We start from the raw sequence: 13,529 nt of genomic DNA on the forward strand, positions 1-13,529 counted from the left end.
CTGAGATTATGTGAATAAATGTACCATTAGATCACAGATATTTTTTTTAATTGCTTTTAGTTAGGAAGTTAACCATAAATGTCTAAATAATCTGTTTTGGTTGATGCTGAGCAGAAGTTATGGGAGCTAATGACTTTTATCAGCAGGGAAATCTAATTTAATAGTTTTAAGAATATAATAAAAGATAAACACTGTGCGTGCTAGCTATATGCTTAAGCATTAGTGTTCTAGTTTTTGGCTGGTGATTTCAGTTTTACTTCCTAGCCCAGAATTTTTCTGTTTGGTTAATGATTTAATAATAGTGGCGAGCCATCTTTTTCATTTTGAACACATTTTTGTTTGATCCAGAGTAATTTAGATCCAATTGAAGTTCCAATACAGAATGAAAACATGTCATGTGCAGAAAAACAAGTGCTTAATTATACCATATATAGCAGTGTTTCAGTTGTTACATTTTTGCACTTACAAGTCTTTACTGGAAATATTTTTAACTCAAGTGTTCACATGAGAAGAGATTACTAGCTGTGATGAAATGTGCTGAGTTGAGTGATAATTTTGCTGATTATGGACTGTGCTAAGAGCCTTCAGCGTATTTGAAATTCAAATCTTATGTTTTCTTGAAAGGCTATCATGTAATTCACTGTCTAATGCACATCTGGAAAAGCAAAATCAATTTAAAAATTGAAGAATCTTAGCAATCCTTTCAAACCCAAGAAATGAATATGCAGCTCACAATCTTACAATGACAGATCATGCAAATAAACCAAGTGCTTCCATCTCTGTCTATGCTCAACATAAAAAGAATAGTTTCCAATTAGTATTTGTCAATCATGCACAGAATATTTTGGAGAAGATTTTAATTTCTCCTCAATAATTATTAAAATTTATTAATAAATGTTTCACAGTTTACTTGTCTACAAATCTGACCACCATGATTGTTAGCCCTCATCCAAAGTATATTACATGTTTTATGGCAAGTGTGACAGTTTCAAACAGGAGAAATTCAGAACAACTTCACAACTTCCTGGGAAGCTCTTCTGCAAAAAAAAAAAAAAAAGACAGACCAGGGATTGGTCTCTGCTTTTCTACCTTTCAGACAGAACCCTGCCCTATCATGAGTGTTCATGATGTGGATTTCCTTACTTTTGTCTGATTTTACCCATCATTTCACCAGGAAAATTTTTTTAAATTTTGATTTTGGAAGTGCCAAAGTAAAGACTTCATTTTGTCTTTCTCTTAATTTCCATTTTAATTTGACCACATATCCCCAAATTGAAATATGGTTTCAGTTGATCCAACCTGCATTTATAGTGAATAAAATGTTAATGAACAAATATAATTTGTCCTGTTCCTATCATCTCTTCAAAAATTAAGATGCATTTTAACATGAAAGGAATCTGTTAATTTTTCAGTTACCAGAATATGAGGATGTATGGATATTGGCAAATAGTTTCAAAACCATTTTAAAAATTAAAGTAATTTTGAAATCAACTTCTGTTTTACCATGCAAATATGTTTGTGGGCACACAAAATGTTTTTGTGGAACAGATACAGATGTTTCCAGCTAGCAGAAAACTATGAAAAGAAGCCAATTAAAAGGTTTAAAAAGCAAATAACAGTCCCCACACCATTTTGTGGCTATTTTTCACTAGCTCTCTGTTCTTCATAATGCTTCTGACATATCTATTATTTTAAACTCTAACCTAGTTTTGGATCCTTACTAATGAGGACCTAAGTAGCAGGAATGCAAGCACACACATGTTTTAGAGAAGATTTACAAGTCATGGTTGTGAAGACAATACAGCCGTTCACAGATCAGTGGAAACTCTAAGTGTTCATTTAACCTTTAGCCTTAGTGTCATGGAAACCTGTAGTGGTCTTTCACCCATAACACCCTTGAAAATGAAGATTCCTTCTGGCCAGGAGGCTTTCAATTACACTATTGATCAGAGCTATTTAAAGGATTATGAGCTCCTCATTTGGGCTGTAAAAAAAATCTAATTACATGCCAAAGAACAATTTCTGTAATGCAGTAGGTTTTGAAAATACCTGCATTGCTACACATATGGAAGACACTTAGATGAAGCAAATAACTGCAGTGGAATAGCTAGCAACTTAAATAGTAATTCTTCCTTAATTTCCAGCTACCTAGAATACTGGGATTTGCTGGTTTCCATTAAATCTAAAGGATAACTTGCACAGCTGAGTTTTAATTTGAATATACTCATGCTGCAGCTACCCTGATAGTACGTGGGAGCTGAGATTCGTTTTTATTTTGCCAAATGGCTGAACAACTATGCAGTCATAAGGAACCTTAATGAGATTAAACATTTTGTATCAAGGTGAAAATGCATTACATTTTTCTTGTTATATAGTGTTTCCTGTCCTATCTCTTAAGTTCAGTGGGTGATATTTCAGAATTTCCAAAATAGCTTTCACATTCTGGTGTTAAGAAATAACACATTGGCTGCATTGGCTTTCTGTTTTCAGTTCAAAATATGTATTGGCTTTCTATTTTCAGTTTCAATTTCAGTGAATGTGATGAGCTCACACTCCAAGGTGTGATTCTGACAATATTAATGATTCTGATCTTTGTGAATCTTGTTAACAAATAAAAAGATAGGTAGTATTTTTGCAACATTAAAATTTCAGAAACAATTATTTTAGGCATAAAATGTGCCACTAACATATCCCTGATATGTTTTATTTAATAAATAATGCAATGAAAGCACTTTGGATCTGTTGAAGGTTCCAGAGGTCTGCATCTCAAACAGCTCAAATACAACAGACGCCATATTGCTTCACAATAAATTGTTTTCACTTCATTGTTAGAGTCAGGTGTTGTGTATGGACTACAGTAAACAGATTCTCAGCTAGAATAAATGATTCAAACTCAATTGACATCAGCAGAGGCAGGCTAACTTGCACCAGTTTAGAAGTCAATCCTGCCTGCTACAATATTTAATACCAGTCACACAATTGTTCATTTGTTCAAAATTTAAAATAGCAGCAGTATGGCTGGTAAATATATAAAAATACATTAAAAGGAAAAAGAATTCTTAATTCTGTTATACTGATTTTTTGCATCAGTTCCAGCCATGTGTATATTCAAGTATTTCACATTCAGTTTGTATAAACATATTCTTTAGAAACAAAGGTCATATTTTGTTGCTTAACAGATGGCTCAGACAAAAGATTCAATAACAGAATTATGTGGGATAAAATGATCTTGCAAGAAAAGTGAGCATGAGCATTTTACGTCTTCAGGACATCCCACTGGTCATGGAATGAGGCTTATGCACAGCCATGCACTCTCTCACTGGTTGCAGGGTTCTTTATTCAGTATTGCAAGCATGCAGATGTAAATTATCAGGGGAAAAAAAAAGGGAGTTCGTGGCTTTAAAAGGTGAGGAAATTATCTGATAAGTAAGCTGTTAAATGGTGTGATTGAGTTTGAGCTTTTCTCTGCTGGAAAGAACAGTACTGTCATTTAGATCACTCAGATTATGAAAATGTTTTGTATAACTGTTAGATATTTTTGCTGGTGAAAATTTGCAAATAGACTAGGAATGGGGGATGTGGTTGGTACCCAGGCTAGAATAGCTGTAGCTGTAGTGTTTCACTTTAACTGAACAGATTTCTCTATTAGACCATTAATTGGGTAAGCCATTAAACACATTTTGATGTGACATCAAAGGTGTGTTTTAATTTGTGCTTTCCCAAATTGGAAGAAAAGAGTGATGCACTTCAATTCTTTACTGAATCAAGGTCTTAATTTTCATCCTATGTAAACCAAATCAGCCTGATCTTTGCTAACAGATATTTTTCTATCTACATGTTATCTTGCAGTGGTGAAACAAAACTCTTACTGAAATGCTTTTCAAATTTGCCAACTAATTGATAACCTGTATCTATGGCTCCTCCAAAAATAACGTTTTTAGCCTCTTAGAGGCTGGCTTCTTAAAACTTGTCCTGCATGGTGGCATAGGGCTCACAGCAGCAGCAGCAGCAGAGGTGGTTAAAGGTGTGGATACCAATGCCTGTGCCACTGTTTTAGTCCTGACAGATCGGCCTCCGCCCATCATCCTCCAGGGCCCCGTCAACCAGACGCTGGCAGTGGATGGCACAGCTCTGCTCAAGTGCAAGGCCACCGGCGACCCCCTCCCTGTCATCAGCTGGCTCAAGGAGGGGTTCACCTTCCTGGGCCGGGACCCTCGGACATCCATACAGGACCAGGGCACGCTCCAGATCAAAGCTCTGCGGGTGAGTGATGGCAGCACCACGGGTGTGACGGGTTCTGCATGGCCACTTTGGAGCTCTTGGTGTGTGCCTCAGGCAGCTCTGCCACCTTCCTCTTGTCTTCAGAATTAACTTGTCTTTGCTGCTGTGCAGATCCCACCAAGTCGTTATCCATTCTTTGATGTTGTGTAGGAAAGGGCAGGGAAAGAAGAGTGAAACTAGCTTCAGATATTTCTATGAGAATTGCCTAAAAACAGAATCGGTGTTTATGATCTTGTGTATGTTGCAATAAAACACATGAATTGGAGATAGATAGAAATATAAAAGAACAGTCCTTTCTTTTCACTGGTCTTACCCTGAAGCCATTGGCCTCTCTATCAAAACTTAGAGCAGTTCCTTGGCAGCACCTGACTGTAATTTTCCAAGTACTTGTGCTAACACGTGATCTGGAGCTCATCAGGCCTTGACCATGCACTTTCTCCATCAACAACTCATCAGTCCCGAGCTGGCTGATTTATTCCAGTGTTATGCTTCCTGAAAATGTTCCACCAGGCTGCAAATGGGAAAAGACAACTAATACTGTAGCATACATGCAGTCGTATGCAGAGGGATTTCTATTAAAAATTAAATACCTATTGTAATATTTACATTTTTACACATGAGATAGTACAATAATCTCTAATACTTCTAATAGGATAAAGTCATATGTTTTTGATAAATATTGCATCACTAATCTCTATTTTGGCTTTTAATTTTCCCTGTTCAAAGATAAACATGTATTTGTGTGTATTTGGACAAGCGTGCATATGGAAAAATAGCGAGTTAAGTGTACTTATTTGTCAAGAACTTGAAGATAATTTTAGAAACCATTTAATTTAGTCAGCAGAAATGTCTGCACTTAATTTTCCCATCCAAAAAAATGTCAATAAACATAGTACTAATGGCAAGAAATAAAGAGCAGTTATGTTTTCTGATGCCGTCTCATCAGTGATCATAGATGAATTGTGAACTGCCGTGGAACAAAATAGAATTTATTAAAAAATTTATGCTAGCTTGCCTTGAGTAAACAATTTGTCGTTCCTCCCTGGGCTGAAGGCAGGTTTAGGCCATGAAGGTTAATGCATTTTTCCTGTAGAGCTGGATTAAAGGGTGCGCTTGAATAGCCAAGATTCCCCAGTAGTGTTAGAAAGCAGCAATTAAAGGTGGAAGCTTAGTGATTTCAAACAAACTTTCAGGCATTGATGATGGGCTTCTGTGGAGTGTCCACAAGGCAGAAGCTCTTGGGATACCTGTCTGCATGCTGCTATGCAAACAATGAAATTGCTTCTGAATCGTGCCAGAGCATTAATCTCACTGTTAAAGGCTGTGTCTGTAAACTAAAGGAAAATAAAATTGCTTGCAAGAGGAGAAGAAAACAGTATTAGTAGTGAGTGTGGTTCTGAAAGACATGAGGATTTTATTGATTCTTAAGTGGCTCATTCACTAGTAACCAATTTTCCTTAAAGGCTCAGAAAGGCATTTTTTAGAAACTCCTCTATAGCAGTAATGTGCACTGTTTGTTTGACTCAGGTTTAAGAACAAAAACTACACAGAAATATAGACACATTTTTTCTCTTGTGCCTTGCAAATTTTAATTAAACATGGAATTAAATGAGAAATGCTTAACTTTTCTCTCAGGTCTACCTAAACAAGGACTAGCAGCACTTCCTAAAGAAAAAAAGGGCCATGAAAATGTCCAAGTATGTTTACATCCCCAAGTTCAAAATGAATTAATAATTTCCATTCACACGTCCTCAGCCTTCTGGCTGAGGGTAGATTTAGATTAGGTATCAGGAAGAAATCTTCCCTGTGAGGGTGGTGAGGTACTGGAACAGGTTTCCCAGAGAATTTGTGGATTCCCCATCCCTGTCCAAGGCCAGGTTGGATGGGACTTTGAGAATCCTGGTTTAGTTGGATGGAATTCTGAGCAGCCGTGGCAGGGAAGAGATGGAATGAGAGGATCTTTAAGGCCCTTTCCAACACAAACCATTTTCTGATCCTTTTCTGCTGTTTCTGTTGCAGCACAGTCTGATTCATAAACCTGCAACAGTCACATGGGCCACGGTCATGACATGAACATAGAGATTTTTCTGATCAGCCAATCTCTCAGTTGCCCTGAAGAACACAACTAAAAACTCACATATGTCACTCATTCAGTTCACTTTCAGACAGTTCAGGACTGATGGAAAACTCCTTCCTGCTGTAGAAATGTGCCACACCAGGATTAGACCAGGATTAGACACCTGCATTAACTAAGGAGCAAAACTCTATTTTATTAAATAGTAGAGACTTTTCTATTCACCTCCCCTGTTTGGTTTTTTTTTTTTCATAGCACAAAAAAGTATAAATAATTGAATTACCAACACACTAAATCTGTATCTAATCCATCCACAACCTGGAAGTTAGATAATTTGCCATAGCTTGCAAAAAGGTGTGTACTTCCAGCTTGCTTTGTTTGCCTTCTACAAGTTACTCTGTTGTGTACACCACATACCTCACTGAGTGCACCATCTGTCACAGTAGCACACAAATGAAGTTGAGAACCATAGCCTTGAGAAATATTCCCCATTATCACATAATGAAGAATTATATATTTAATAAAATCTCAGAGGAAGCAAAATAAAAGACTGCTTCAGAATGCTATAAGGCTCTCTCCTCTGGAAAATCTCTCCTTTCAAGGGTCTTTCTCATTTCAGTAGCAGCACTGCTGTATTTTGAGTCTTTGAGCCATTGTCAGAGGGGTTTTCATTGTTGCTTGTATTTCACACAAATAACCATCTCCTGAAATGCAAGTTATGCTCATTCAGAAAATTGAGCTGGCATTAATGAGTTGCTTCCTCGCCTAAGAATGGTACGCTGCATTCTCAGTGTGTCTGAAGAAAAATACCAACAAAATTCGTGCATGAGAAAGCTAAAAATCAATTAAGTATATATCTACAAATAATCTACAGAGCATCTTGCTTTTTTGTCTTGACATATAAGGACATATGCTACAGTGCCAATCTGCACTTAACAGAAAACTCGTTACAATTCCTTAAAGCCCAATAAAGCTTCTTGGATGCAAGTTCTCTTTCCATCAAGTCATGTGAAGGTGAATAAAATTCTTCTTAATCACTAGAGTCAGCACTCTCCCTTTTCTGCTTCCATCTCCATACTACCATGCTTTATGCATCATGGAAGGAGAGCTCCTCTATATATTTTGTGCTTTTTAAACTTACCATTTTCCATCCACCACTGTAGTCTTCACTTGTTCCTGACTCAGAAATCTTTATTTTAAAAATTTTAAACAGGAAATAGGAAAACCCTTGGCAAATTTGCTAATAAAATTATTATTGGCAACCTAATTCAAAGCAGTTTCCCCTAATAAATCTAAAATATTTGAACTGACAAGGGAATCACAATAATTTTATACAAATGAATTTTATTTCAGGCTTGCAAGGCCCTACCAAAGGGCCTTGCAAGCCTGAAATAAAATCCCATGTGAGATGGAAGAAAGGTAAGCATGGTGTAGGATCTAACTTAATGCTGCTGTTGGGAAATTGCTTGGAGTACTGTCTATGTAGAGAGAGCCACTGTTAAGAGAGAACTGTTACGTTTTAGCAGCATTTGTATGTAGGGTGTATAGAAATTACTTCATCTGTCATAAGACTCTAAGGTGATGTAATATCCTTCCTGGCACTGGAAACTGGACCTATGGGTCATCCTGGGATAAGAAATGCTGAAATTTTACCCTCTAAGAGGTTAATAGTTGTTATATTGTATATGTATGTTACCTGATTTCACCTGCATTTTTTGTAACCAATGCAAACACTGACACTGTCAGTGCTCCATTCTGGAGCATTTACAGTACTGGTACCATTAACAATATGAAAATTAGAATTAGTAAAGTATTAGAAGCAAGTAATCTTATTATAGTTCTCTAAATGAAAGCCACCATTAAATGATTGCTTGAAAATGTCTGGTGCCTTCTAGTCTGGTGCAAAATGTAGGCTAAGTCCTTCTTAGCAAGGAGCATTTAGAAAAAGAAAATAGGAGTAAACTCAGCTGATTCTAAAAGGTTGTTAAAGCTGCCCTTATGCCCTTTTCATGTCCAGCTCTCTGATACTGGGACTTACACTTGCGTTGCTACGAGTTCCAGTGGGGAGACGTCCTGGAGTGCTGTGCTGGAGGTGACAGGTAAGAGATGCCCAGGGATGTGCTCCACTTGGCACACCAGGAAAGTGTAGTCCATATGACATCAGTCTGAGTCAAATGATTCTAGAACTTCTGGGCTTGACATGGAGAAGTTTTGGATGAGAAAGAAGGCTGTGTTCCTTCTCAAACATCTTGTATTTCATTGCTGTTGTCTTGTAATGCCCATTGGCATCACATCATATCTGTGTCCAGTGACTGCAGTATGCTCTAATTCTTCTAACAGGAGCATTAATAAAACATGGATTTATCCAGTAATAGGCTTGGGCAAGAAAAATCCAGAGTGCTCTCTGTGAGTACTGCAGTTGATTTGAATACAGGAAATTTCTCAGCAACTAAGTTTTTGGTACTTTATATAGATTTCAACTAGCTCGACTTTTTTGTTATTCTTTCTTTTCTTTATATATATATATATATTTATGTATAAACTTTTGAGTTTTGCTTTTTTTTTCTTTAATATGTACTTAAAGACTGAGAGCCCTTCATCCAAAAACATGTGGTAGTAATGCAGTTGTTGACTTAGTTCTTTATAGATTAAGAACATCCGTTATGCTGATTTTGCAGATGTTTGCCATGTTTTTCATGTTAATCTTCTGCTTTGATCAAATTATATAACCAAGCATAAAAAGTAATTGTTTTGTGTTTGCCCTTCACAGAATCTGGTGGAGCAACAGTCAGTAAAAATTATGATATAAATGACCTCCCTGGGCCACCATCCAAACCTCAGGTCACTGATGTTACTAAGAACAGTGTCACCCTGTCCTGGCAGCCAGGGACCCCTGGAAGCCTACCAGCTAGTGCATATATCATTGAGGCTTTCAGGTATGTGAATTATACCACTTTTAAGCTCTTTTCTTTCTAATTTTGCTTAAACCCTGGTACCAGGGTTTTGTGGTGTTCTTTTGGGCTCTACACATATCATTAGAAGCTCATTAACTGACTCAACTCCCTAGAAGGCATTGATTCATATTCTTTACATTGATTTTTTTTCTAATTTATCTCTTTTTTCTAAGTGATTAATTGGAGGACGTCTACCTATTTCTTCATGTCAACAAGAATATAACAGAGCAATGTAGTAATTATTTGTCACTTTTCCTTTAACAGTGATGATCAGTGAGGCTCTCCTGTGGGAATGCTGCAGGTTCTTGGCTATCATAGTACAAACAATATGGAAATAAATGGGTAATCCTGAAGCCTCTCTGCAAACTTTAATTCCTGCTCTTGTTAAAGCAGTCAGTATTAAGGGGTCAAAGTGCTTTAAATTTCTATTTTTTGGTGTTTTAGATAGATGAAAACTTCTAACTGAAAAGACCAGTATTGATAATTTAGGCTTTTATCCTGCAGCCTGAGGCTTTAAAGAATCCAGGTGCTCCCCTGCACACAGCAGCAATTACTGTGTGGTACAAAAGAACTCCTGGGCTCCAATTCAGCAAGTTTGTTTGAGCACAGGCCATATTTTGACATGTATCTCTATAACACATTTCACCTTAAATATCTGCACCTTCTTAAATGTGTTCCTTAATCCAGATATTACAAAAATGCCAAATACTTCAGTTCATCTCTAAGTTAAAATTCATGTAAGAATTTTTCATAGTCACGTGCGTGCAAATTTTAGCTCAAATGTTATGTATGTAAAGAACATTACAGTATTTGCAGTATGTTGGTTTTGTTCTAGAACTTACCCTTTATGCATTGTATGAATGAAGCGATTCAAGCAACATAAACCTTGTAGCTTTCCATTTCCTTTTTCCTTTTCATATATTCAAAGATTTTTTTATCAATGCTATGCAACAAAGCATAGTAAAATAAATTTTTCTCTTTAAACTTTAGTGATGTTTCACCCTAGATAAGCTTTAATGGCATCCCATCAATAGCTTTTTAAAAAGCCAGACATTAAAAGTTATTTTAAAAGTTGTTAAAAACTCGTTAAAAGTCATTAAAACTTGTTTTAACAGCCACATTTGAAATCTTTTCATATGGTGGATTGTAATCTAATTATTATAATATTGAATTGAAAATGTAATGGCAGAAAAAATATTCATACAATTTCCTCCATTTCAAAGAATGTTTTCAATTTTTTTTTAACTTTGAGAGTGAATTTAGTTCAAGAACACTTTTCTTCCAATGACAGTTTATTGAAATAGTTTACTTAGCAGTATAGAAAATTATTCTTTCAAGAGAACTTTCCTTTCTAAGCCTTTTGTTCAAGAGTAGCCTGCTTATCATTCAAATTTACTTTACAGCTTTCTACCTTTTTCCTTTTGCAGGTATTTTAGAGAAACAGCAAAAAGTTTTACTTTTATTGCAAAGAGAAATACTTTTGACAGCTGCATTATGATTTTTAGCCCATCTATATGAGCTAACCGAAAAAAAAATTAATTTCACCCTGCTTTTACTACTTTTTTCTGCACTTAGAGTCAATCCAGGGTTACAACACTGTTCTGTGGGAACTCAGCACATCACTCCGGATGTCCAGAGTTACTGAGAGAACCCTTGGGGGTCTCGGAAATCCTGGAATGTTGCCAGGAGTGTTTGGTGGCTTGATTTTGATCCATCCACAGAAGTGACAGCAGTTTGAGGACATGAGAATCACTTTGGAGTGAAGGGTGTAAAAAGGACACATTTATAGGGTGAAATATAGACTTTAAGGTTTTTGGTACAGGGGGGTTATGGAGACAAGATGGAGGGATCAGGGCGTGTCTCGTCCTTCTTCTTTCTTCTTCTTGTCTTCCATCTTCTGTGGTGATGTTGGCACTTGGGGATTGGTTTATGGTGAAGGTGCACTTGCCAACATGGGTGAAAAGTATTGGAAAATAAAGGTAAATATCATGTACGTAGATTTTAGTATAAAAAGACATGACCGCCCCGTGGGTGGTCAGAGTGCCCTTGGCTGCCTTGCAGGTCAGACCTCTGTTGGGCAGACAGAAAATTTTGTAGATAAGAAACAATAAACAATCTGAAGATCGAAAAGCTGAAGAGTCCAGACTCGTCCTTTGAAACGCGTGCCACCCAAGAACCACCCTACCCGTGTCAGGGCAGAGACAGACAGCCGAACCGGACACTGTTCCTTTCACAGCTTTATTGTTCTCTGGTATTAGTTTATAATCTTCCACACTGTTGTTGTTGTTGCAGTCAGTCTGTGAGCAACAGCTGGCAGACAGTGGCCAACCACGTGAAGAGCACGCTGTACACCGTGCGAGGCCTGCGCCCCAACACCATCTACCTGTTCATGGTCAGAGCCATCAACCCCCAGGGCCTGAGCGACCCCAGCCCCATGTCAGACCCTGTCCGAACCCAAGGTAAGGGGCAGGTCCAAGTTTCATGTGTTTCAGCTAAAATGGAGGGAAGGAGCTGTGGCTTCACCAATAGGTCAGTCTGGCTGTTTGGCTTCAGCACGCTCACTGAAGGAATCGTGGTTTGAGTTTCACCAGTGAAGATGAGAGTAGTCCAATGTTTGCTGCATCAGTCTGGGGCTTAGGAGAGAAAGGTTATATCCTTAATCCTCTGTACAGTGTAGAACTTCTGGTTTGCAGTTCACTTAGACTCCATTTGCCCCTGGTTACTATTGAAAGCAATGCGAGTTACCCAAGCTTTTCTGAACAGCACTCTGAATACTCTCCTCTCCTTACCACACAGATACTTCATGGAGAGTATCTTTCCTCTCCATGTCCTTTCTTCCTCTCCGTTAGTAGGGATATGCTATGATAACAAGTGTTTATAACAGGCAAGGAACTGTGTTTAGAATTATGTTTAATCAAAAGAAATGCACAACACATGTTGATTAATCTGAGCCAACATTTAGGCAGAGAATTCACATAAATTAAGGCATTTGCAGGCTAAGAATATCTAGAAGTTATTCTGAGAAAGGTATGTGCCTTCTGTTTATATACTTGTATTTCTGAATTCTTTGTATTAATCCATTGCATAAACCAAGAGAGAAGGCTGAAGTGAAATTGCTCATTTGTAGGGTGGTGATAGGATTGGTAGCTGTGATCCTCCATTGCTACTGAATCACCTACTGAAGTCTGTTCACTTTGCATCAAGCTCAAACTGAATATAACTGCCACAAACAGATTTCCCTTCACAGCCTGGATTTTTTTTTTTTGGTTTTGACAAGACATAGCTTGAATACTTAATTCAGGAGTGTTGTTCTGTGTTAAACATGTTGTAATACAGAAATTCATAATTCTTTGGAATCATAATTTTTTGAATCCAAAGTAATAGCCCCTGTCACAGTTAATTTGAAATTAAATCTTCTGTCTCTGTTTATTGTTATTCAGAGACTTCTGTCTCTGGAGATCTGAAGGTGCCCATGGAGAGCACATCCTGAGTCAGTCTCCAGCATGTGTGTTGTAAGTTGTTTGGGTCCTTTGCTGGATGGAAAGAGATAAACAAGAGTAGGGTGGTTTTTCTTTATCACATAACCATCCAGCCTCCCTTATCCCAGCCTAGTCCTGAATAAATCTGTCCTGAAGAGTTATACCCTCAAAATAGTAATTATGGCTGGAAGAGGAAAAACAGAACTGCTTTCTCAAAAAACTGGAAGAGTGAGTTGTGCAGGGATTTCATGGCCTGATTATCCATGGAGTATCACAAGTTTCCTTCTTTCTTATTTTCCCATTATTATAGGGTGAGTCATGCTTTTTATTGCAACAGCCTTTTAGTCTGCATAACTTATCACCTAGCTAAAAAAAAAAAAAAAACAACTTTGTTTGGCATTTGAGTGTCAAGTATAGACTTTTTATCTGACATACTGACAAGCAATTTGATTTCAGTAAAAACATGTCTTTTAATTAGCTACAGCATGTGTTGCAGCTTCCATTTCCAGAAGCTGTTTAGCAGTCAAGCACACTGAGACATGTACAGGATTTATAGCTTCTTTGCAAGCCTGCAGTTTAATAGAATTAAATCATAAAATCAATTGAAAATTAACATAATGTTTTGATGTGATTTCTAATTATGCCTGAATTCAATTCAGGCTCACAGAAGAAGCTGACACACAGTGGAAAGCCTATTCACAGTGGCCATGGAGAAATAACAAAGCAGCTATGGCAGTGCTA

General features: G+C 37.3%; 1 protein-coding gene across 19 annotated transcripts in view; it reads left to right on the top strand.

Moving 5' to 3' along the window:
- The window catches only part of ROBO2 (roundabout guidance receptor 2), a 1,034,237-nt gene that overhangs the window by 932,720 nt on the left and 87,988 nt on the right, over window positions 1-13,529 (top strand). For all 19 annotated transcript variants that reach the window (XM_077174511.1, XM_077174512.1, XM_077174513.1 and 16 more), the window contains 4 exons: window positions 4,058-4,263; window positions 8,373-8,454; window positions 9,126-9,291; window positions 11,602-11,768. In XM_077174511.1, the coding sequence (XP_077030626.1) occupies window positions 4,058-4,263; window positions 8,373-8,454; window positions 9,126-9,291; window positions 11,602-11,768 (621 nt within the window). The remainder of the gene's footprint in view (window positions 1-4,057; window positions 4,264-8,372; window positions 8,455-9,125; window positions 9,292-11,601; window positions 11,769-13,529) is intronic.

This window comes from Agelaius phoeniceus, chromosome 2, assembly GCF_051311805.1.
Source record: "Agelaius phoeniceus isolate bAgePho1 chromosome 2, bAgePho1.hap1, whole genome shotgun sequence".
NCBI classification, from domain to species: domain Eukaryota; kingdom Metazoa; phylum Chordata; class Aves; order Passeriformes; family Icteridae; genus Agelaius; species Agelaius phoeniceus.